Source organism: Podarcis vaucheri (genome assembly GCF_965113315.1).
Source record: "Podarcis vaucheri genome assembly, chromosome: 10".
NCBI lineage: Eukaryota > Metazoa > Chordata > Lepidosauria > Squamata > Lacertidae > Podarcis > Podarcis vaucheri.
Genome location: NC_138748.1, coordinates 65,677,657 through 65,702,808, shown reverse-complemented (window position 1 = coordinate 65,702,808; position 25,152 = coordinate 65,677,657). Strand labels below are relative to the sequence as shown.

At 44.3% G+C, this 25,152-nt stretch overlaps 1 protein-coding gene and 1 long non-coding RNA gene across 3 annotated transcripts in view; one reads left to right on the top strand and one right to left on the bottom strand.

Moving 5' to 3' along the window:
- Positions 1-1,702: 1,702 nt before the first annotated feature.
- Positions 1,703-25,152, top strand: part of TAF3 (TATA-box binding protein associated factor 3) — a 132,755-nt gene continuing 109,305 nt past the window's right edge. For both annotated transcript variants that reach the window (XM_082238801.1, XM_082238800.1), the window contains exons 1-2: positions 1,703-2,034; positions 9,657-9,899. In XM_082238801.1, coding sequence (XP_082094927.1) covers positions 1,869-2,034; positions 9,657-9,899 — 409 coding nt within the window. In that variant the 5' untranslated portion in view covers positions 1,703-1,868. The remainder of the gene's footprint in view (positions 2,035-9,656; positions 9,900-25,152) is intronic.
- On the bottom strand, positions 10,578-23,640 carry LOC309541494. The gene is made up of 3 exons (XR_014223751.1): positions 23,258-23,640; positions 19,731-19,901; positions 10,578-10,911 (listed from the first exon to the last, which is right to left on the bottom strand). It is a non-coding gene; the product is annotated as an uncharacterized lncRNA (long non-coding RNA).

Genomic DNA, 25,152 nt, shown 5'->3' with positions numbered 1-25,152 from the left:
ACGACTAAACAACAACAAAATTGATGCAACAAAAAAGAGCATAAAATACAGTATAAAATGTGAATGATAAAATTGTTGCTTTTGTTGGGTATAAATAACAAAATTGTTGTTGGTTGTGTTGTAAAGAAAAATTGCCCTTTTGCCTTATGGGGTATCCAAGAGCCCATACATAGTCCTTACATAGGTTCCCTATTGTTAGGAGAGAATAACAGAGGCCAACCAGAGAATATTGAGAAGCAAAGCAGCTAGGAAGCTTGATCTTTATTGATCTGTTGCAACAGGGTGCTCCCCTCACCCGCAGGAGGGAGGAGGAACCCAGAAAAATGGTGCTCAATGCCTTATAAAGACTTTTGAAATTGCCACTCTGTAGATCAAGACCACCCCCAGAAACATCATACATACATCACAGAAGGGGTGTAACCTAAGACCCACCCCTCAGATACATAACAGAAAAGGCGGTCTAAAAACAGAAATTTGAATGTTTTTCTCCTGTTGTTGTTTATCTCCTGTCTGGCAGGTTACTTGATTGGATTGCCTGGGTAGCCTGGACAGTCTTTTGTAGTGATAAATACTTAGTCCCTGGGCCAGGTCACAGGCTCACACCTTATTCATATCTTAAATGTGCCCTTAAGACAGGATTTGTGAGGAAAGAGACAATGGGGAGGTTTCCCACTTTGACCTTGCAGAGAAAACATTTGCTCAGTTTAGGAATCAAAATGGTTCCAGGTCGGTCTTCCTGTGCTGATCTATGTACGAGCTTGATTGGTACACTTATGAACATTACCATATATCTAAGACCTCAAAATTCGTATCACATTGGTTATAAATAATAAAATAATTGTTGTTGGGTATAAATAATAAAATAATTGCTGTTGGGTATAAATAATAAAATTGTTGTTGTTGTTCTATTATTATTATTGGGCTTTTCTTCTTCTTCTTCTTCTTTATTATTATTATTATAGACGTCCCTATTTTCATCCGAGAAATGTTGCAGGGCATGCATTTGCAGCAACCTCTAACCGGCACAACTTGCACCAGAATCCGGTTTCTGCTTGAATAAAACACCACTACCTATGGTTTTCCCAGTAGTGATGTATGGAAGTGAAAGATGGACCACAAAGAAGGCTGATGGCTGAAGAATGGATGCTTTTGAATTGTGGTGCTGGAGGAGACTCTTGAGAGTCCCATGGACTGCAAGAAGATCAAACCTCTCCATTCTGAAGGAAATCAGCCCTGAGTGCTCACTGGAAGGACAGATCCTGAAGCTGAGACTCCAAGACTTTGGCCACCTCCTGAGAAGAGAAGACTCCCTGGAAAAGACCCTGATGTTGGGAAAGATTGAGGGCACAAGGAGAAGGGGAAGACAGAGGACGAGATGGTTGGACAGTGTTCTCGAAGCTACCAGCATGAGTTTGACCAAACTGCAGGAGGCATGGGAAGACAGGAGTGCCTGGCGTGCTCTGGTCCAGGGGGTCACGAAGAGTCGGACACGACTAAACAACAACAACAACCCTTCGCCCGCCTCCTTCCCTCCGTCTTCCTCGAGGGAAGAAGAAGAAGAGCCGCGGCGGCAGAAGAAGGAAACGCCCCTCTCGGCGTGACGTCACGCCTCCTCCTTCCCCCCGTCCTCCTGGATAGCCGACGCCGGAGCGAATCGAGCGGCTCGCTCTCGCTGCTGGCTCTGGGCTCGGCCGGCGCGGTCTGCCCGGGCGACCCCAAGATGGCGGCGGCGTCTTCGTCGTCGCGGTGGGCGCTGGTGGCATTGGCGTTAACGGCGGGACCCCGGGGGGCGTCTGCTGCTGCTGCTGCTGCGGGGCTGTCGGCGTCTCCGGCGTGAGGGGGTAGGCTATGGCTGCGGGGCCGTGAGGATGTGCGAGAGCTACTCGCGCTGGCTGCTGCGCGTGTCGACGGCGCAGGTGTGCCAGGCGCTGGGCTGGGACGCCGTGCAGCTCTCCGCCTGCGACCTCCTCACCGACGTCCTCCAGAGGTACCTGCACTCGCTGGGACGAGGCTGCCGGCGCTACTGCGAGCTCTGTGAGTAACGGCCGCGGGGGGTGGGGTGGGGGTGCCAGGGGGTCGCCATGGCGACGGGGCTGTCACGGGGAGGGGGGGGGAGGAAGGAATGGGGGCGCACTTGTGGGGATCCTGGGGGAGGGGGCCGTGGGGCTGCAGCGGATATGGGGGAGAGTGGCTGTGGGGTTGGCGTGGAGGCGTCACGACGTGGCAGTGGGGCTGGAGCGGATATGGGGAGTGTGGGGGGAGTGTGGGGGGAGTGTGGGGGGCAGAGGAGGGCCTTGGGGTTATCATAGTGGCACGGGGTAGCTGTGGGGCTGGAGTTAGGTAGGGAGAGCGTGGGGTTGGCATGACGTGGCTTTGGGACTGGAGCAAATATTTGGGGGACGTGGAGTTGGGGTGGGCATAGAGGTGTCAGGATGCGGCCATGGGGCTGGAGCGGATATGGGGTGTGTGGGGATGCTGTGGCGTGAGGGGCAAAGGAGGGCCTTGGGGTTATCATAGTGGCACAGGGTAGCTGTGGGGCTGGAGTTAGGTAGGGGGAGCGTGGGGCTGGCACGACATGGCCTTGGGACTGGAGCACATATAGGGTGGGCATAGAGGTGTCAGGATGCGGCCATGGGGCTGGAGCGGATATGGGGTGTGTGGGGTTGTCATAGTGTGAGGGGCAGAGGAGGGCCTTGGGGTTATCATAGTGGCACGGTGTAGATGTGGGGCTGGAGTTAGGTAGGTGGAGCGTGGGGCTGGCACAATGTGGCTTTGGGGCTGGAGCAGATATTTGGGGGTCGTGGAGATGGGGTGGGCACAGAGGTGTCAGGATGCAGCCATGGGACTGGAGGGCACTTCTTCTTTTAAATTGCTTTTAATTTGTTTTAGTTTTTTAACTGTTTTCAGTTATGCCCTTTTAAAATGTGTTGGGGGTTATTGGGTTGTTGTTGTTTTGGTTATGTATTTTGTGGTTTTATATACTGATTTTATTCTGTAAACTGCCCTGAAACCTGCAGGTATAGGGTGGAATATAAATTCAATAATAATAATAAATATGGGGGACAGGGCGGGGGTTGTTGCCGTATGGGAGGCAGAGGAGGGCTGTGGGGTTTGCTGTTCATTTATTTACTTACTGAATTTCTACACCGCCCTTCATCTGAGAATCACAGAGTCATTTACAGTATAAAAACCACAAAAGGCATACCATAGTGACAAACAAACACACATACAGTTTTAAAGGCTGTAGATTGTTTCATCAGCCAAACGCCTGGGAGAAGACGAATGTTTTTGCGAGCTTCCCTGGGGAGACACCCCCCCACCCAAGTTGGTTGTTATAGTGGTGCCATGATATGGCCATGGGGCTGCAGTCGATGGGGGGCATATGGTGTTCTGGAGAGCGAGGTGACTAGAGTAGTGGACACTGGTGTACCATGGAGTTGTTATGGTAAGAAGTGGGTAGGTGGGGAGGACCATAAGGTTGTCATAGTAAGAGAGTGATGCCCACGTGGGTTGTTGTCACTTGACTAATATTGAATGTGGGGAGTAGTAGGATCACTATGTGGTTGTCTTCAGAGGCCGAGGCGGTGCATGGGTCTGTCAGGTTCATGGAGTGAAGGGCTGGAGTTGTCTTACATAAGAACATACAAAAATGGAAACAGGAAGAAATCCCGACGAAAGAAGAATGGAGAATGAAGTTGCTGGAATACGCAGAATTAGACAAACTAATGGGGAGAATTCGGAACCGGCGAGACCAAAGATTTACCGAAGACTGGAATAAATTTACAGAGTATATTAAAAATATATCTGAATGACAATTAACGTTTGTAGGCTTTCAATAAGCTCTGTGATAATAATGGAAAGAAATATTGTTTTATAATAATTGTTAAGATTAATTTGGTTAAAAAAAACCAATACAGATGGAAGAAATGTGAATAATTGTGATAATATGGAAAATTTCCAGATAGACTGAATGAAGTCTGAAAGTGGAAAGATTAGAATTGGATGTATATTTTGAATGGAATGTTTTTCCTTTATTGTTATATTTGAAAAAAATTATAAATAATTTTTTTAAAAAAAAAAAAACATACAAAGAGCTGGCTGGATGAGGCCAGTGGCCCAGCATCCTGCTCTCACAGTGGCCAACCAGGTGCCTACCAGAAGGGGGGAAAGGGGTTGTTATAAAGATGACAGAGAAGGGGTGTAGTTATGCATTCCTGGACTAGCATGTATTTAACACTGTAGTATTTATTTAGCCCTGTGTAATCCTCAAAGCACTTCACAAACATTATATTGGCATTCTTTACAAGAGTCCTTTATGGTACCACCGTATGATTATCTCAGTATTGCAGGAGTGGAGCTGAGGCTGAAAACAGCGGCCTACTTAAGTTCACGTGTGCTGCATCCACAAGCATGACGAAAGAGAAGTAAATCCCGTGGAATTAAGAGGGACTTCATCCCAGGAAGACGTGTGTAGGATTAGAGCCTCCACGAGTTTGTGGCTGAGGGAAGAGTCCACATTTCAGTCTCTTATTTATTTATTTTGAAATTTCAGTGCCACCTACCACATCGGTCCGGTATACATAATTTTGGGATGTAATATCAGCATTAAGATTAATCAGATCAAAAATAAGAATGCCGCTGATAATCCAGGGCAAAATTAAAATCTAACAACCTGCTGAAATCACATGGGTGAAGGCCTGAAAATATACATTTTTAGTAGGTGCTGAAATGTCATGAGGGTTGGTGCCTGCCTGGGATCAGATGGGAGGTAGTTCCATAAAGAGAGTAAAAAGGTAAAGGGACCCCTGACCATTAGGTCCAGTCGTGGCTGACTCTGGGGTTGTGGTGCTCATCTCGCTTTATTGGCCGAGGGAGCTGGCATACAGCTTCCGGGTAATGTGGCCAGCATGACTAAGCCACTTCTGGCGAACCAGAGCAGCGCACAGAAACGCCGTTTACCTTCCTGCTGGAGCAATACCTATTTATCTACTTGCACTTTGATGTGCTTTCGAACTGCTAGGTTGGCAGGAGCAGGGACCCAGCAACAGGAGCTCACCTTGTCGTGGGGATTCAAACCGCCAACCTTCTGACTGGCAAGTCCTAGGCTCTGTGGTTTAACCCACAACGCCACCTGTGTCCCATAAAGAGGGTGCCACCACAGAAAAAGACCTCCACCTGGCCACTGCCAACTGAACCTCTACTAGCAGGTGTGGGAGTCCTCTGGCCTGCAGAGCTCATGAGGTTTACCAAGCCTCAGTGACTGGCTTACCAAACAGTGCTAGAAATTAGCCAGGTGGCAGGCCCATTTTGCAACTGGTATGGGTCCAATTGCGACCACGTGGGGATCTCTGGATGTCAGGCTGGCGACTGAGGAAAGCATATTGTCACTTAGAGAAGGATCTGAAATATTTCCCCGGAAGCTTGAATTTGTTTTATTCTGGATTGTTTTATTTGATATTTTAATGCGTTGTAAACCACTTTTGAGATTTGTTTTTTAAAGTATAAAGCAGTATAGAAATGAAATGTAAATAATAATAAGAAGAAGAATAAACCCCCTTGCAAAATAATTATAATATGCGCCTAGATGTTCCATTGCTGCAAACATAACCTAGATTTAAAGCGCCATTTGGCAATTAGATTATATATCTGAGTTTCTAACACTGTTACCAAGCCATCTGTGGCAACACATACAAACTAGGCATAAGAAGTTCAAGCTGCACTTCTGGAAGGGCCCAGTCAGTTGATTGTAAGGTAAAGGTAAAGGGACCCCTGACCATTAGGTCCAGTTGTGACCGACTCTGGGGTTGCGGTGCTCATCTCGCTTTATTGGCCGAGGGAGCCAGCGTACAGCTTCCGGGTCATGTGGCCAGCATGACTAAGCCGCTTCTGGCGAACCAGAGCAGCGCACAGAAACGCCATTGACCTTCCCGCCGGAGCGGTACCTATTTATCTACTTGCACTTTGACGTGCTTTCGATCTGCTAGGTTGGCAGGAGCAGGGACTGAGCAACGGGAGCTCACCCAGTCGCAGGGAATCGAACCGCCGACCTTCTGATCGGCAAGTCCTAGGCTCTGTGGTTTAACCCACAGCGCCACCTGCGTCCCCAGCTGATTGTAGTAGTGATCAAATAGGGGTGCAGTGACTTCAAGTAACTTGATCCCAAACTATTTTAGGCTCTATAGGTTGGAACCAAAACTTTAAACCTAGTCTGGTAACTAACTGGCAACACATGAGCAGTAGGAAACCCCAGAATGGCCCACCTGCCATATTTTGTAGCTAGCTGCAGCTTCTAGAATTGCTTTGCAGGCAGCCCCACATAGAATATATTACAGTAGCCCAATCTTGAGTTTATCAAGATTGAGTTTACAGTGGCCAGGCTCTCCTTTAGCTCTTTAGTTGCATTTTTGGGTATGGAGTTCAGTTTTCACAGAGGGGGTGGATAGGAAAGTGGTGCTGAAGGTAATTGATAGGGTTATATTATCTGTAAGTGGTGGACCAAAGACTGGGGCTTCTCACGGCCTAGTATCCAGTTTCCCTGTTTGCTCCCTATTTGGGAATTATGGTTGAAGGGAAGAGAAGAGATGAGGATTCCTTTAGATGAAGGAGAAAATGGGTGCATTTAATGTTGGAACAGGGTTGACTGAGGTCAGCCTAAATACCAGATAGCTCCAAAGCAGCAAGCGAGCTAGCAGAAAGAAGGCTGGATAGAAATATTGGTGGCACAGCAGCCTTCTACTCTGCCAGCTTGTTTGTTTGTCTTGAAGGAGGTAATCGTGTAAGAGGGGCACAGATTTAATTGCCGTGGGGAACATTATTTTCCTTTCTGGACATAGCAGTGCTGGGCATGACAGGGATTGGTTCCTATTCTCTTCTCCAGTTTGGAGGAGTGTATGGAGACTTACTCTCTTTTTTAATATAATTTTGTTTATAATTTTCATTTATATATATCACAACAATTATTTAACCATAACTTTAACATTTCCGACTTCGACTCCCTTCCATTTCTGCGGTTCTTTACATTTATTTTCATCCTTTCCTGCATGCTGCAAATTTTCTTAACTTACCGTATTTTTAGCCCTATAGGACGCACTTTTCCCCCTCCAAAAATGAAGGGGAAATGTGTGTGCGTCCTATGGGGCGAATGCAGGCTTCAGGAAGCTATCCGCAAGCCTGCGGAGCCCAGCGGGAACTCCCGCGGGCTCCGAAGGCTTGCGGATAGGTGCTTGCAGCCCGAAGTCCGGGGAGCGCGGCACTGCGCACCCCGGGCTTAGGGCACCTATCTGCAAGCCTGTGGAGATAAAGAAAAAAAATTATTTCCCCCCCGAGCTTGCCGGGCTGGGGGCGGGGGAAGCCCGTGCTTCTCCCGCTCCCAGCCCCGCAAGCTCCGGGAGCGATGGCGAGGTTGAATGCAACCTCGCCGTCGCTCCAGGACCCGTTCTGGGGGCTGGGGTCGGGGGAAGCTCGGGCTTTCCCCGCCCCCAGCCCGGCAAGCTCGGGCGGGGGGAAATAATTTTTTTCTTTATTTCCTCCCCCCCCCCAAAAAAATAGGTGCGCCCTATGGGCCGGTGCGCCATATAGGGCGAAAAATACAGTATTCTTTTACTCGTCTATTCTCTCATATATTCTTGAAACTGCCGGTTTTTACAATAATCCTCTCAATGTCTTGATCTGTTTACAGTTTATTTGTGTATACTCAATAAACCATTTCCATTCCTTTAAAAGTTTGTTGCCTTGATTTCTTACTCTTCCGGTAAGTTTCGCCATTTCTGCATACTCCATTAGTTTCCGTAACCATTCTTCTCTCGTTGGGACCTATGGAGAGTTATTCCCAGTTGATTGGACTTTGGATATGAGGTTGGTGGAGGCAGTCAGGGTTTGGGCAAGTACACAATTTGACTGCCTGCCATTACCAGCCAGTGTGGTGTAATGGTTAGCATGTTGGACTGTGACTTGGGAGGTCAGGGTTCGGATCCTTACTCAGCTATGAAACTCACTGGGTGGTCTTGGGCCAGTCACTGTCTTCTCTCACAGGGTTGTTGTGAGGATGAAAGGAGGAGAGGAGAACCACCTTGAGCTGCTTGGGAGAAAAGCGGGTATATAAACACAATAAACACAAACACAAATATTTGTGGGCCTTTTTGTAATTGAGGTGGGAGGAAAAAATGTTGCAACTGTCAACTACTGTAGGGAATGGATGGGGTGCCCTCTGGTGGTGGATCTGGAGATTAACAAGGCAGTAGGGCATGTTTAGTCACAAAGAGTCAGACATGACGAAACGACTAAACAACAAGAAGTGCATGTTTAATGAATGATCATAGAATCATAGAGTTGGAAGGGACCCGGAGGTTCATCTCACAGGGAAAGCAGTGCTCCCAAGAGACATATAGGTGGGTATACATGAGCACAGAACGTTATGAAGTTACGAACGCAAAATAAATGGCTCATTGTAGAAATAAGTACCAATTCAGTTGATGTAGGTTGAGGGGACAGTAGTGGGCTAAGTGCACTAAGAAGGTAAAAAGCAGATCCATACGTTCTTCAAAGGACAGTTCACCTGTCCCAGGGATAGTGGAGATCTTGAACTGTTGCCTGGCCCAAATCAGTAGTTCTGTAACTTCTCATGGAGCACCAGAACAGGGGGCCCATCCCTTGCTGCCCCTGTCCTCCACCATCCACATGTCGAGGGGAAGGCCTGTCAAGGGGAGTCTCCTCTGCTTTTCTAGGCTCCCCACTCTGATTTCGTACCCTCAGCATTCAGAGCTCTAAACAGGGGTGGGTGGGTAATGTGCCTAGAGTAGACCTCTCCCTTTCATACCTTCCCCTAGCACTGGGGAGATGGGACTAGCAGAGGATGTGATGGTACTCCATACAGATGGTCCAAATAAAACTAGTGTCTGTGGTGGTGGTGGTGGGGAACTAGCAAGGGTAAACTGTTCATATTTATATGGCTGCACAATAATGTATATACTTTCAGCTGCTAAAAAGGTGACTGTCTGAGGAGTCATGTGAGCTTATATGAGCCTAAGACACCTGCAGCCACATGGACACCTCGTTGTCTTTAAACTCTACCACATGGTGAAATACATATTTTTATATCCCTGCAACCAAATGGGTTTCCCAGAGGGGCTCCCTTGTGGAGGTCGTGTTGATGGTGATGGAGGAATGCATTGGAATTAAAAGAGACAGGAAGTCTTCCAGGTCCCTGCCCCTCCCCTTCTGTTCCCCACAAATTATCATGGGGCATCACTTTTCTGCATCTACACATAGCTTGAGCCACTGGCATGCTGACTTGCTTCTGTAATTCTTGGCCACCTGAGTTTGACTCACCATCATGTATGGATATAAATTATTCCAATGGCGCTGTAGCCTTGTGTGCATATATTTTAAAAGTCTGAACTAGAAGTAGAAACAAATATTTTGAATGCGAGTAGTGCAGTGTCAGGTGTTTAGGACCTAAAGAACCCTGTGGAAAAGTGTTGATATTCCTAGTTGCCAGAATCAGATTTTTGGACACCCAGGCAATGAGGCAGCTGGGACGTTTCTTGACAGTGATTTGCTGATTTTCCTTTTGAAGCTACTAAATCAACATATATGCACTTGCAATGTTTGCTTTCAAAACCTTTCTTGATTCCTTTTTTCCTTTTCTTTTTTAACAGATGGCCGGACAGATCCAATTTTGGAGGATGTAGGTGAAGCCTTCAATCTTATGGGGGTCAACCTGCATGAGCTGGAAGATTACATACTCAATATTGAGCCAGTCACTTTTGCGCATCAAATCCCCTTATACCCTGTCAGCAAGAATAATGTCCTGCAGTTCCCCCAGCCTGGAAGCAAAGATGCAGAAGAGAGGAAAGAGTATATTCCTGATTACATGCCACCCATTGTCTCTTCTCAAGAAGGTGAGAAATTAATAATTTCTTTGCTTTGTTTTTATCTGCTTGATTTTGAGCAGTAATGCCTGCTCGCTTGCATTTCAGGAAGCTTGGAGTCTGCTACCTTCTGTTTCGCATCGTGAGGATACATTACAGCTAGCAGCAGAATTGAGTGTTGCAATAACGTGTAGTGGCAGGCAGTACATTTTTGCTGTTCAGGTTTACCATGGTAGTTCCACTGGCTTCATTGACAAATGGCTCAAAGAGCTGCCATTGTAGGAAATGGAGCTGGGTTAGAATCACTGCTCAGCCCTGTTAGGTTTGGGGCAATTCACTAATGTCCCAGCATCAGTTTCCCAGATAAAAGTTGTGAAGAACCTGAATTAAAAACATTGTAGGGTTAAGGTTGCTCATGGGATGCATTACAACTTGGCATGTGAGCAAAGCATATTGGGATGTGTATTAATGCGCCAAATTTCCGCTTAGACATTCACCTGGTCACTACGGGTGAGTTAGAATAACAGGGGAGTAACCCTGTATCTGAAGAAGTGTGCATGCACACGAAAGCTTATACCAAGAACTAACTTAGTTGGTCTTTAAGGTGCTACAGGAAGGAATTTTTTTATTTTGACTATGGCAGACCAACACGGCTACCCATCTGTAACGGGGAGTAACCAGGTTTTGTACCGTGGGAAAAGTAGGTTCTCTTCTCCACCACCTCTTTTCAGGAATTTAATGTGCTATGAATTGCTTCAAAAGACATGGCAAGTAGGTAGGCTGGTGAAAATTATTGTGAGCTACTAACTTCAGCTGATCAGTTTGGAACGCTGAGTGAACTGTGCCTCAGAACCCACTTACACAGATGGACAGTAATATGTCAGTGAGGATAAAGTGGCGCAAAGAGTCCTTGTATCTGAGAAGGTTTTCGTTCCAGTGATAGGAGTACTATTGTAGGGTTGTATGTTTGCTCCTCTTGAAATGTTGTGTAGGGTTCGTGAAACCTAAGGGGCGACTGTGGCTGCATATTTCATCTAGTTCTCTGGAACATAAAATAAAAAGTTGGAAATGTTTCCCTTTTTTACAAAAATCAAGGTGTCCCGTCCCAAATCAAATCTCTACATATTTTTTATAATTTGGCAGGTTTAAGACACTTTTGAGGGGCTGCAATGCCTGCAAATTTCATCCACTTCTGTCTGCTTTGATTTCCTATTAAAGTGAAATTTGTTTTCAGGGAAGGTGCTTCAGATCCTAAGCATGAGCCAAATTGGACAGACCATAGAGCAACTCGGAACAGATTGGGCCAATTCCTAAAATGACAAATACAAATAGGAACCAAACCTTGTGCCCTGTGCAGATTATTGGTTGTTGCATTTTTTGTGAGTTATATAGTATTAGACATCACTTGGATAGCAATTTCAGTTTTTTATATTACAGTTGTACCATGGGTGAAGTACTTAATTCGTTCCGAAGGTCCGTTCTTAACCTGAAACTGTTCTTAACCTGAAGCACCACTTTAATTAATGGGGCCTCCTGCTGTTGCCGCACTGCCAGAGCCCGATTTCTGTTCTTATCCTGAAGCAAAGTTCTTAACCTGAAGCACTATTTATGGGTTAGCGGAGTGTGTAACCTGAAGCGTATGTAACCTGAAGTGTATGTAACCCGAGGTACCACTGTATATTTTAGTGTTTTTGACACCTGCTTTGAACTAACAATATGAGAAAAGCCAAGGTAGAAATAAATAAAAGTTCCTATGGACTGTGTAAAATTTGCATCCTAAAGGCACACATTCGTCATACAGTTACATTCAGTTCATCTGAAGCAAAATGTGGCAGCTCTATATCATATGAATCTGCCTGGACCATATGATCTTTGTCACAACCTGTCCTCTGAGTCCCACCATGTTTTGAATTTAGGCACAAGATGACCAGAAAGGGGGCTTTCCTCCATAACTGGAAAACCCTGAACAGCAAAATGTGCTCCTGCGTGCCACTACTCATTATTGTAAACCTTCCTCATATTGCTCCAGCTCCGTGATCACTCCTTTCTGCGTCTTTTCCAGGCTTGCGACACCCACTTTTCAATGCAGCCACCAGAACTGCACATAGTATTCCAAGCACGGTCACACCATAGTTCTGTGTTATGTATTCATTTCATGCTCCAATGTTGCGGATGCATGGAACCGATGCACAGAGAAGTGTTGTCAACAACACAACACACCTGTGAATTTTTGCAGGTTTCCATTTCTAGGTACATAATTCAGAATCTGAAGCGCTTTCTGCCAAATAGAGCTGACCGTGGGTTGCAGTCAGTGTTCTGCACATGTGGCTCCGCTGGCACAATGAGACTTAACGATTCCTCTCCTTCCATGCACCACAAAATCTCTGGGTGGGTGTGTCCCCCAAACCCCGAAGCTGGTTTTGATAATATGGGAGGGGCCTGCACCAGTGGAGTTCCAGTATACGGCCTCACTTGCTACATTGAGCCATTTATTACATTTATTTGTTCGTACATTTATCATGGGTGAAACTTGACAGTTTCTTCTCACATTATTATCTCTCTCAAATATTTTGTATGTGTGTAGCTATTGAGAAGTGAAGTTTTTGTTTTTAGTGCCTATTGCTTGGATAATTTTTCTGTGGTGGAGGCTTTTGTGTATTTACTATAACCCATGACCAGCAGGTGTTGCTCTCCTACCTTATAAATGAATCGGGTTAGCGCTCTTGTCTGCTGCATGTGCTGGTCTTTGTGAGCTGAAATACCACATTCAAGCTTAAACAAATTGCTGTCTTCTGGATATAGAATTAGTTTATTTTGCTTGCCATTCGATGTAAGTAGATATGATCGCCTCCATATCTAGGGAGGAACAGATCTTCCCTTTTCTCTGTTGAGACAGAGATTCTGTTTTGTATAATCCTGATTAGATCAAAGATAGCTGCTTTGTTTAGCATGAAAGGCCACGGCAAGAATGGAGGACCATTGCTAAACGGTGGATTTAGTATTACTTAATAAGCTTGTAGTTATGAGGACAGTGCATTAGGAAATACAGTGGGTGGACATATTTCATATATAGTGCCTTGAATAGTCTCCAGTTGAGTTATATTTAGAGTAGACCTGTTGAAATTAATGGGCCTCAGTTATATCTTCAGTTTATCTGGGTCTACTCTGAGTACGACTAACATTGGATAAAACCCATTGTGTTTTTAGGGTGTCTGTCTCGATCATAGGCAAGAATGAGGTACCCTATGAAAGCAAAGAACATGCCACTGTGTCAAATACCAATTCTGTCACTTTGCCGGAAAAGCAAATTCATGACTAATTCAAGAAAAAGGACAAACCCCCAAGGCTGGTTGTTACCTAACTACCTCTCTTCAGTTGTTGGCTAACCTGTGATGAGACAGAAGCCCGGTGGAATGGAAGGCAATAGTTTGAGAGGGGTAGTGACCATGGGAATCGGGCAGAGAAGGAATAGGGTTTGGGATTGAATGTGATGGGTGAAAGCAGACTTGGGGAAAGAAAGGTGCAGGAAGTAGCAGATATGGGGAAGCAAAGTAATGATGAATCATAGGAAGGGTGGGTGGAACAGACACAAATTTGGGGAAGCCGAGATTTATAAAACGACGCAGCAGCCGTTGGTGGCAGAGTAGGGTTGAAACCTGTGTGTCTTGGGTCTCTGCGGGAGACCTTGCTGAGCTGCTGCTATGTGTCGCAAATTTTTGGATGAAAACCTAGCATAGGCCAAGTGGACAAAAGGGCTGTGGATAATGCCCGCCTATGTGACTTGCTTTTGGGAGACACAAAGCCGCCATTACACAGGAATACCTGCATTGTGTGTCACCCTTTGGAAACAGTGAGGAGTGCTCTCTTCTCATTTTGAATCGTAATTTTAGTAGCCATGATAGGCTGCCGGTTTTCAGGCAGCATGTTTTGGAGGCAGAGAAGCTTTGCAGTGCTAGGCTCTTAAGTCTGTATTGTATAGCCAGCCTTCCTGTCTCCCTGTTCCCTTGCGTTTCTGGCTAGGAGGCCAGCCTGAAACAGCTTCTCCTGTCAACTACCCATGCCTAGTGGTTAAGTACTGTAAAAGTCTGTGTTAAGTTCCCTCTGCCATTCCACTTGTCAAGTGCCAGACACTGATTGCTTTTTGTACAAATGAGCTTCCATGTATTCATCGACCTAGCAGGGAGAAGCAACAGGAGAAACGGACAAAATGAGAAAGGCAGCCAAGCTTGAGAAGCAGACAGACGATGCCGTTAGAGGAGAGGCAGTAGGGAAGACAGATTTCAAAGGGAGAATAATATGGGATGTGAGCAGAGACTGGGCAGGTGAGGGTGGGGGGGGGGGGAGTCTGCTCAGTATTCCCCCCCCCTTACAGAGTGTCAATCAAGTGGTCCTTTTGAAAATATTGTTAAAATTTGCCTGAGATCTTGCATGATGTAGTTAACAAGGAGAATACTGCAAGAATACTGATTAGAAGGATGTGTTTGCCTTAAAAACACAGCTGAAGGTGCATGATGAGCCTAGATAGGTAGCTACCCCAAGACTCGGAAATTCAGGCTATTAATCAATCTATGGGATAAGTACAAGTGAGGGATGCAGCCTGTTGCGACTGTAGCATCATTTTGAATAAATTAGGTGTTGCGTTGAAGGTTAGGCTTAAGTCTCTGCAGTGGCTGGAATTTTTATTTACTTCCATGCAAATTCTTTAAAAAATTAAATGAAAATTGCCCGTTTAATGCTTCAACCTATATAAAAGGACACAATTTCAGAGGAAGAGCGTAATAGTTATTCAGTTCAGCCACCTGCTGGGAAAAAAACCTGTTCTATGGTGCATAAAACCTGCTAATTAGATCCTGAATTATTTACATTGAAGGAGAAATTGCACTGCTGAGATACAAAATGCTGTTTTAGTTTCATTGTCATGGGGTCAAGAATAAAGGAGAACAACGTTGACTGAAAAAGAAGCCCATTATTCCGTATATTTGGGGCTAATAGAAAGAGGGAAACCAAATAGTCCATTGAACACAGATGTTACCCACACAGTAGGGAGAGCATTTTTAATCTCTATTTAATTCTTGGAATAGCTTGGCAATGAAGTGTCTGCCAGTAACCTTCCCTGATATTAAGAATACACCTTAATGCCTCCAGTTACAGAGGGCAAAGTTAGAAAGCTTTTTCAGGATCTTGCTAATAATTGCTTCTCATGAGGATATGGTACCCCCCCCCCCAATTTATATACAAAATATTAATTGGTGGGCCCCAGTATTTCCAAAGCTTTTTACTTATTTGTAATTCTGGTAAGATTCAATTTTGATGGGAGTCAAGATTTGTATCTATTCCAAGAGAGACCCAAGAATTATCGCTTCGTAAGCCTGTTGGATTTCATATGTAAGATTTAATCCCTATATTGCCAAAATTAGCAATTGATGCTGATGAACACAATACTGTAGTGGAAGAATAGAATGGATTCTTTAAAGGAAAGCCGAGAATACATAGGTGCTCTGTTTTGGTCCATATATATCTAGAAAGGGCCTATAGCTTTATGGGGAGGAAAGAAAGTTGTGTAGCACCTTAAAGACTAATAAATTTTCTTTGACATAAGTTTTTTTGGCTCATCTGACACAATGTGGGTTCACGTGGCACGCCATAATCTGTGGGTCTTTAAGGTGCCACGGACCCTCTGCTGTTTTTGCTGGAAGAGACTAACACAGCTACTCCTCTGAATATGTGCAATTTTAGATCTGTTTTCAGATTTTGATTTGTCAGACAGACCCTTGCTTTAAGTTGTTCAGTACAAATGTTGTGATAAGAGAATCACTAAATGTAATTAAAAATCTTTCTTCTTATATTGACCTTAAAGCTGGGTTTGGTTTAACTGGCCTATACAGTCCCTGCTCTGAGGACCGTAGGACATTGATGTCTGTGCCATTTTTGTTTAATCTTCAGCATTTATCTCCCACATTTTTTGATGACGAAGTTTCCATACTAGTTTCTGAAGCTGGCATGACGCTTGTATCCATTACAGTGATAACTATGAGGCGCCTTCGTAGAGATCTTGGATCTTTTTTCTAAAAAGGAACTTCTTCCTTTGAGCTGCGCTGATACTAAGTTTAATGTGATTTGATAAAGGGATGGATAATATTAAAACCCTTAACTTGTACCCTATTAAGTATGTAGGAATTTTGCTTAGGCAGAATCATATGCGGGCAGGGCATCTGGAATCGACAAGACTTCTAACGGTACAAGTGACTAAGACCCTGTTAAACTTTGCCCACTTTCAAGAAGGTCATTTAGACAAGATCTTAGACAAGTGGCACATGTTACAGAAGTGTGGGGTGGGCAAATGTCATCAAACTGGAAACTCCCCAAATTTCTTTTTGCTCTTAAACCTCCCACATGACTCTCCTGTTCTCATGATGAAATTCGAGGTTGGGTTTCCTTCGCTATTGCCCACAATTTGTACAGTTTTGCTTCCATAATGGTTAAATTAAAGCATATGCTCTATATGAGGTTGCCTAAAAAATGTTACATGGAGCAAATTTCCAATAGATATGTACGAAATTGTTGTTGTTATTTAAATTTATATTCTGCCCATTATTTGTAGGTCTCAGGGCGGTTCACAACGTATAATTACGTTGTTTTAAACTAGGCAATTCTTACCATTTTATTTTTCTGTTAAATCTGATTGTGGTCTTCCATACAACTTTTTTCCACATTATGCGATGAGAGCATTTATTGCTTTGGTGCATCATGCTGTGCTCACAGCATATATTTAAGGTCTGTGTGTGCTTATTGTCATCTTTACATTTGTGGCCAGAGAGAAGTAGAAGATAATTTCCCATTATATATTGTATTGCTGCCTATATAATTCCCCTTAGGAAATGACTTTGAAAGAGATTACTGGGCCAGTTGCTTTTTGGAACAGTAGTGAGATAATCTGTTACTTATTGGTTGATAGGAATAAATACATTTATGTACAAAGATTCTTTGTTTACTCTATCAGCCCAATAGATCAGACAAAAATGTATAGCACAAAATGGAGCCCAGTGTAAAAATGTACATTCCTTACAACTTGCGTATATTTCCATTTTTGTAATGACCACTGGTTTTTAGCAAATAAATTTGACTCTTGGGGGGGTTAATGATTTTAGTTTCAAAGCATGATTATTTCAATGATTTTTTTAAAAAAATCCCATAATTGAGCCGTCATTCCATTTTGTTCTCTCCCACTGCATTTCTTGTTAATGTTTTGCTTTATTTGGTGGTCACTTTGCTTCCTGTACTGTGTACAACTTGGGGATCTCATTACATTTGGAGCATCAGGAACCTTTCTCCCCCAGAATCCATCTGTTTCAAATTAGTCTAATAAGCACAGTCCACAGGGAACTCCCTTGTTCTGTGTATAGAGCTCTTGAGGAGTTCCTATTCATTTAATAACGTCTGTTGATAAGTTCCAGGCAGATTGTGCCCATTGTATGGTGGAGGCATATTTCCCTTCTTTGGTTTCGCACAACATTTTTTTTTTAAAAAAATCTTATTTATATATTTTTAAATAAATGGGTGTTTGCTGGGTATCACAAATAAAAACTAAGCATGAGCAATTAAAAAAGAACAACAGAAAATGCAGTGTGCAACTGATTTTGAAAGGAAAATCATACATCAGTAGTTTTTTCAGTTCCCGTTAATTTCTGCCTTATTTTCCTTGCCAGTCCCAGTTTGCATGTTTTGTGTTTCTGCACGTGTCTCTTCCCAAAAGCCTTAAGGTGTTCCAAGCCTGCCACCATCTTCTGCTAAAAGAACAGGAACAGAAAACCCCAAATTCTGCAAAACCCACACGGAATTGCATGAATGAAATAACATCCAGATTACTGCCCTGTTTTCTACTTGTGGCATATGTGAGTTGTACATGGGGTTTACATGTAGAATATGGGGATAAAAATGTAATTTATTAACCACCACTGCCATCACCACTGATAATGTAGTTACTACATTGAAATGCTAGGTGCTGTTTTTTTAGGGCTCATATATGTGGATATAAAGCCTTCTGCTTTATTGAAATCATGAAGTGTTCTATAAATTCTCTCCCCCTTCATTTCTTGGTGTTACTTGAGCCAGCAAGGATGTATTTGAGCATCTTCAACAGAAATGTGGCATCTATGGGAATATTGCACCTTAAGTGGATGGACACATCACACCTCTGATTTGGAGGTTGAGGGCAAAATGCATGAGCATGTTGTGGAGTAGACAGTTGATTTTGCTACTGGGGTATACTGCCAGCAATAATCCCACTAGAATATGAACATAATCCAATACCAATAACGGGGTTTAGTTATAAATTAACTAAGGAAGTCACAACGCATTAGCCGGAAAAGGAGGAGATGGTAACTTTATAGTGACATGGCAGAAGGCCTTCTCAGTTGTGGCGCCCACCCTGTGAAACGCCATCCCATCAGATACCAAACAGAAAAATAACTGTGCGACTTTTAGAAGACGGCTGAAAGCAACCCTGTATAGGGAAGTTTTTAATGTTTGTTTTATTAGGCTTTTACAGTCGTACCTCTGTTTACGTAACCCTCCGGTTACATGAACTTCGGGGTGCACACGTGGCAAACCCGGAAGTATTTTACTGGGTTTTGCCATGCGCACATGCGCATAAGCAGTCCTCGGGTTGCGGAAACCTCGGGATCCGACCAGACCTCCAGAACGGATCCCATCCGCAACCAGAGGTACCACTGTATATGTGTTGGAAGCCACCAAGAGTGGAACAGTTCTTTCCCCCAAGGAACCTGTATTTGCAGGGTGGGAAGTGGGTAAATTTGGTTGAAAAATCAATAAAAGATATTTCTGAAAACCCACAGTGTTCAGTTATGGTTGTGAGGAACATTGTGGTCATGAGTGTCTGTGCTGGGAAGAAGGGAAAGGGTCACTATGGAAGGTGCTTAGCTAATGCAATTGGTCATTTTGGATGTGCCAGAAGAACACCATTATGAGGGCTGACTTGGGCAGGTTTTCTTTCTCCTTTTTAGCTTGGGATACAAGGCATGTATATTTGAAAGCAGGTTCTTACTGAAAATTAATGGTGCTTGCATCCGAGGAAGTGTGGTTGAGAATTGAGGGTGTTGGATTGCTTCCCCACCCTACCCCACTTGATCGGGGCAGGTTACATCATTTCCTTATCTCATGTTAAGCTGCAAGAGAGTTGAGTTTGCCAAGACCACCCAATGAGACTCCAGGCTAAGCAGGAATTTGAACCCAGCTGTTGCATGGCAACTTTTGCTATACTCCTTGGCTTCCAGTGGGTGGACTGGAAAACTCCCCTGCCAGCTTTTTGTGCATCCCACCCTCCTCCCCAGTATTGGAATACCGTATTTTTCGCTCTGTAACATGCACTCGACCATAACACGCACGTAGTTTTTAGAGGAGGAAAATCCGTAGGCATGCCACCCGTAGGCATTTCCTCCATAACACGCACAGACATTTCCCCTTACTTTCTAGGAGGAAAAAAGTGAGTGTTATGGTGCAAAAAATACGGTAAACATGTGGTATTTTGTTAATGTTCTGGTGTCTCCTAGATATATGTGTGTGTGTTTTCTTTTGGCTTGTTGTCAGTATCAGGCTGGCTTTGTGATTTTAAATATTGGCGGGAGTGGGGGCTCATTTTCGGATAATAAGAGTTTACAAGAGTCCTTATATTGTGTAAAGTACTTTTTCCTGTGTTAGCTTTTGGTCGCCCCCCCCCCCATGCGTGCCACTCTAACTCTGTCTGACAGACGCAATTGGGAATACCAAGGAGGAAATGGCAGGTTTTGCCCAGTCAGCTTTGCTCAGGAAGTCTCCGTGCCATAGGAAGGGAGAGAAACTCACCTTTCATTTCCCCTCAAGTCCGGCATGTTCAGATTAACTTTAAAAGAGAACGTGGTGCTGTTTGGCGGAGCTGGCCTCCGATAGCGCTTTGCCTCTGCGTGGAGCCCATCTCAGCAGGCGATGCTGAGTCCCTGGCCAGGAAAGCTCTTTTTAGCTAAGCTGCTGGGTATCCTATTGCAAATTAAATACGAAACAAAGCAATGCTTGATTTTGTATGGGAAAACTTAAAAGCATCCATTAAAGAGGCTTTTATTTCTGTGCCATGTGCCTTTAAAGCCACAGCGGCACCAAAGGTGCAACTTTTTCTGGATATTTTTTTTTTTTAGAAAACAGTATCCGCCAAATGACGGAATTTGCATGCATAGCAAATTGATATGTGTTGTTAATGCAGAAGCCAGTGTTTCAAGAATTGGAAGCGCTGCAGAGAGGAAACAATTTTATATATGGTTTTGGGTTTTGTGGACCTGACCAAATCTTCTTAAACAGCAAAACAACAAAATAGAATGACATTTGGTGAAAGAAAACCTGCTGGGTTTTAGTAATAACACCATAGTTATTATCCCTTAAGAAATGTACATACTGCCTTTCCATTTACTAGAAAAAATCATCAAGGTGTCTTACCAAAAAAAAAAAAAAAAACCCTCACAAAATACTAAAATAAAAAACAGACTGAAACAAGGATCAGTACTTAATTACAGTGGTGCCTCGCAAGACGAAAAGAATCCGTTCTGTGATTCTCTTCGTCTAGCGGTTTTTTCGTCTTGCGAAGCAAGCCCATTGACGGATTAGCGCTATTAGCGGCTTTTAGCGGCTTTTAGTGGCTTATCTGCTGATTGGATCAGCTGATAAGCGGCTTAGCGGCTTAGAAAGGGGGGGGAGGAAAAAAACCCCGCAGGAACTCGCAAGACATTTTCGTCTTGCAAAGCAAGCCCATAGGAAATTCGTTTTGCGAAGCACCTCCAAAACGGAAAACTCTTTCGTCTAGCGAGTTTTCCGTCTTGCGAGGCACCACTGTATAAGATTGATATATTTCCTTAGGGCAGGGGTCTGCAACCCACGGCTCCGGAGCCGCATGTGGCTCTTTTACACCTTTGTCGCGGCTCCGGGGCGGATACTAGCGAGGGGAGGAGGCGCATTGTGTGCCCCGACACTCCCCACTGTGGCGGGCGCTGTACTGGCTGTGACGTCGCATGGGGGCGGTGCATGCGTTAGTCACGCACCATCCCGACATCACCTTCCCGCCCGCTGTCAGATCGCGGCTCCGGAGATATATTTGTTTTAAATGTTGCAATGGTTTTGCGGCTCCCAGTTGTTGTTTTTCTTTGGAAACGGGTCCAAGTGGCTCTTTTTGTCATAAAGGTTTCAGACCCCTGCCTTAGGGTGTTCAAAGTGTTTCATCAACATTGCTTAAGTAATTCCTCACTGACCAGGCACCAGACCCAGACTCAACTTGATCATGCCATTGATTTTGCCCTTCTAAATAATTGTGCAATGCACAGTGATCTCTAGTGTATTTGTTTGGTGTGGGGTTTTTTGGGGGGGAAGCACATAATAAAATATGTAATTGATAACTGAAGGGAGACTTTCCTCCTCACCTGAAATAACTCATGTTTGCTGACCTTTAGGACATATTTACATTTTTCCTCTGTAGAGGACTGTTTGTTAGGAAAGGCAGAAACTTTCTTTATTTCGCTTTTCATTAGAGTTACAGAATGTGAGGCTGATCATCCTTTTTTCTGGATGTGAAGGGACTATGCAGACCCTGACTCAGAATAAGACACCTTGGTTCAGAGGTTACTGTACTTCGTTCTACTACCACACCACCTAACCTCAGGTGGTGGGAGGACATTTTTATGTGAAAAGCTTTAAGGACATAGTTGAAAAGCAGAACCATGGCATCGTAGAATTGGAGGGGATCCTGAGGATCATCTAGTCCAACCCCCTGCAAATCAGGAATATGCAGCGTGTCCCATACAGGGATCAAACCTGCAACCAGTGGTACTGCTACTAGGAGGCTGTTACTGTGGCTGTGTCCCGCTAGGGCAGGCCACTCCTGTTGAAAAGCAAATGCGAAAATTCCAAATAAATCAACCTATGTGAGCGAAAATGAGGCCAAGAGAGAGTTTTTAATCCATGTGGCAGAAGTAAGAAGGTTTGGGGCTTTAGACTGTAATAGACACTTACTGATGAGAATCCTGTAACGTTCTAATTCTACTACATTACACATAGGATGTAGGATGGAACTCCGTCCTGATAGGCCATGGGCCTATCTGTTGGTGCAGTTAATTGCACAGCAAGATTTCCTTCATAGAGGAAGGTTTAGAAGACGAATGCACGGGACTGGTCTGCAGTTTTGCACCCTCTTGTGCCTGCACATTCGAGAGTAAAGAAGCAAATATAACCGATAGCAAATGAATACGGTTATTTATTTATTCGCGAATTTATAAGCTGCACTTTTGTAATAAAATAAAAACAACACAACATATTAAAAACAAAGTTGGCAAAGGTATCTGTAAGAACTTAATTTTAAAACGTCAGTAAAGACTGATTGGGTTACAAAGAAGATGCATGTTGCAAAGGCCTGTCCAAACAAGAAAGTATTCAGGAGACATCTGAATGGAGGGAGGGAAGGATGGTACCCTCCTAGCCCCTGCTGGCTAGGAGTTCCATAGGGCAGGGTCTGCCAAACTAGAAGGCTCAGTGTGAATTCAGTTACTCTAAACCTCCAGTAGCCAACATGGTGCCTGTTGGATTACAACTCCGAACAATTGACTATACTGGCTCCGGCTGATGGTGTTTGCGTCCAAACAATGTATGCACCTCTTTACCTGGCCTTTGACACCTGAGATGTGTGTTTTTGGGACCCACCCTATTCCTGTGGTTGTTAATTTGTTTTAAACTGTTTTCAGTGTGGAATTTTAAATGGTTGTAACCCAACCTGGGACCTGCTGGTGAAGGGCGGGAAATAAATTGACACTGTTGTTACATTGTCTTTGTAGTTGTTGTTTTCTATACAGTTCAACAATATTTCAATATGTCCCGATAAAAATGTCTTCATTCAGGTCTGATCGCTGGTGCTGAATTGCTAGAAACATTGGTGGCATTTCTCTAGACATATTAATATCAAGCCCACATGCTGTATATGTCTCTGTATAATATCTGTCATCTCTGTATGACTCCACATGTCATTTAGATTCCAGTAGCACATTTTCAATATTATTGAACAATAATTAGGCATTTTATCTAGCAAACATTGAACTTGGGGAGAATATTTTGATGTGATCCAAATTATTTTGGAATATCCTATGGACTGTGGCTGATCTTTCCTTCTCTGCCACAAACATGTAACACCGGTTGTAAAAGAACTGTACAGTATTTCCAAATTTCTTAGTATTTCCAAATTTCTGTATCTGAAGAAGTGTGCATGCACACGAAAGCTCATACCAAGAACTAACTTAGTTGGTCTTTAAGGTGCTACTGGAAGGAATTTTTTTATTCCAAATTTCTTAGTTCAGGTTGCTACATACCTCTTCAGTTGAAACACGTTATTGGCTAGGTCCTCTCAGAAGGGTTCGAGTTAGAATTTTCCTACGCGTAGAATGGCAGCAAAGTGAATACAAGGCTACTTTTCTTGGCTATTGTGACATTCAAAGCGACCTCTTTTCTCTAAATGTTTGCATACGGATACGCGAGTATTCATTTGTTGGAACAATAATCTCTGCTGCGCTTGTTCCGGCTTATGCAAAGTAATCAAAGTTTGTTCTGTGGTGCTTTCCTCAATTGGGACTGGTGTGGCTTTGGGAGCAGCGAAGGAGGAAGAACACCCATGTTTGGGAGCTTGCGTAAGAGCATGTGCTATTTAAGCATTTCACAACATGCAAGTTGGCACCGATGCCTGTGAAACACACAATTATTCTGAGGTGGTGCCTGTAGTTTACTATAGGCTAGGTGGACAGATACTTTCAGATTCTCTAAAGTCCGTTTTTCTAGAGCTTTTGGGCCAGCTCACAGGATGGAGAGATGAAAAACATCGTCGTCGGCGTCTCCCAAATTGTCCTGCTGTGCAAATCAATTGCTACAGTGTAGATTTCTGTTGTTGCAAAGAAGTGTTGTGGCCGGAGAGGAGCCATTGGCATGTGGTGGGCAGCAGGAGTTTGCACGTGGACCACCATAACTGGAGTCTGTGTTGGAAAGACAGCCTTGCAGGTTGCCTGACAATGTGGAAAGGGATGCCATGGGCCAGTGTGGTGTAGTGGTTAAGAGTGGTAGTCTCGTAATCTGGGGAACCGGGTTCGCTTCCCCGCTCCTCCACATGCAGCTGCTGGGTGACCTTGGGCCAGTCACACTTCTCTGAAGTCTCTCAGCCCCACTCACCTCACAGAGTGTTTTTTGTGGGGGAGGAAGGGAAAGGAGAATGTTAGCAGCTTTGAGACTCCTTAAGGGAGTGAAAGGCGGGATATCAAATCCAAACTCCTCCTCTTCTTCTTCTTCTCTATGCCAGCTGTGGGAAATCATGAAGACATAGATGCATTTTCATCTTAAGGGCTGGAGGGGAATGAGTGTTGTTGTTTTTAAAGACTGGATCCAGGAAGTGAAAAGCAACACAGGCCTGTGCCTCTTGGATGGGAGACCATCCAGAAAGCACATTCAAGCTTCTTCGGATGCAAAACAGCATATAAGGGTGAAGAATGCAAGTGGGATCTTCTTTGTTAGCAATATTCCCAAGTTCTCAGGGCATCTTACAGCAAGGAGCTAGCATGCAGATGACACTCATCTCTGTTTGTCCCTGTCATCTAAATCAGACGAGGCCACACAGATGTGGCTTGGCTGCAGCATTGAGCTGGATAAATTCAAGCTTATACCCATCCCAACAAGATGGAGCCTCTGTGGGTTGGTGGCTCGCATGTCTGGGAACTGGGTTAGAGTCCTGTTCTGTGCACAGTTGCGCATGCATATATGCACAAAGGAACAGATCCATAGCTTGGGAGCATTTCTAGCTCAAGCCTCCATGCTCTGATAACCTCCAGGCTAGATTACTGAAATGCACTCTACATGGGGCTGCCCTTGAAGATGGTTTGGAGGCTACCCAGCTAGTGCAAAATGCAGAGGCCAGAGTGACTGGTGCTCAGAACCTTTAAAAAAACACAGTGATTCAGAATAGTCTGAGCCAGCTGACTATATACCCACTGAACCATACTCAAGGTTTTAGAGCTTACGTAGAAATCTCTGAGTTTGGACCCAGTTTTCCGACGGAGCACCTCTTCCAGCATTAATCTGCCTGGGCTTTAAGACTAGCGAAGGAGGCCTCTCTTCTTATTCCATCACCAAGCAAATCTCAAGGTGTTTTGGGTCAGAAGAGGACTTACTAGTGGTGGCACCGACTGTGGAACATGCTCCCCCCCCCCCCAGGTGTATCTGGTTC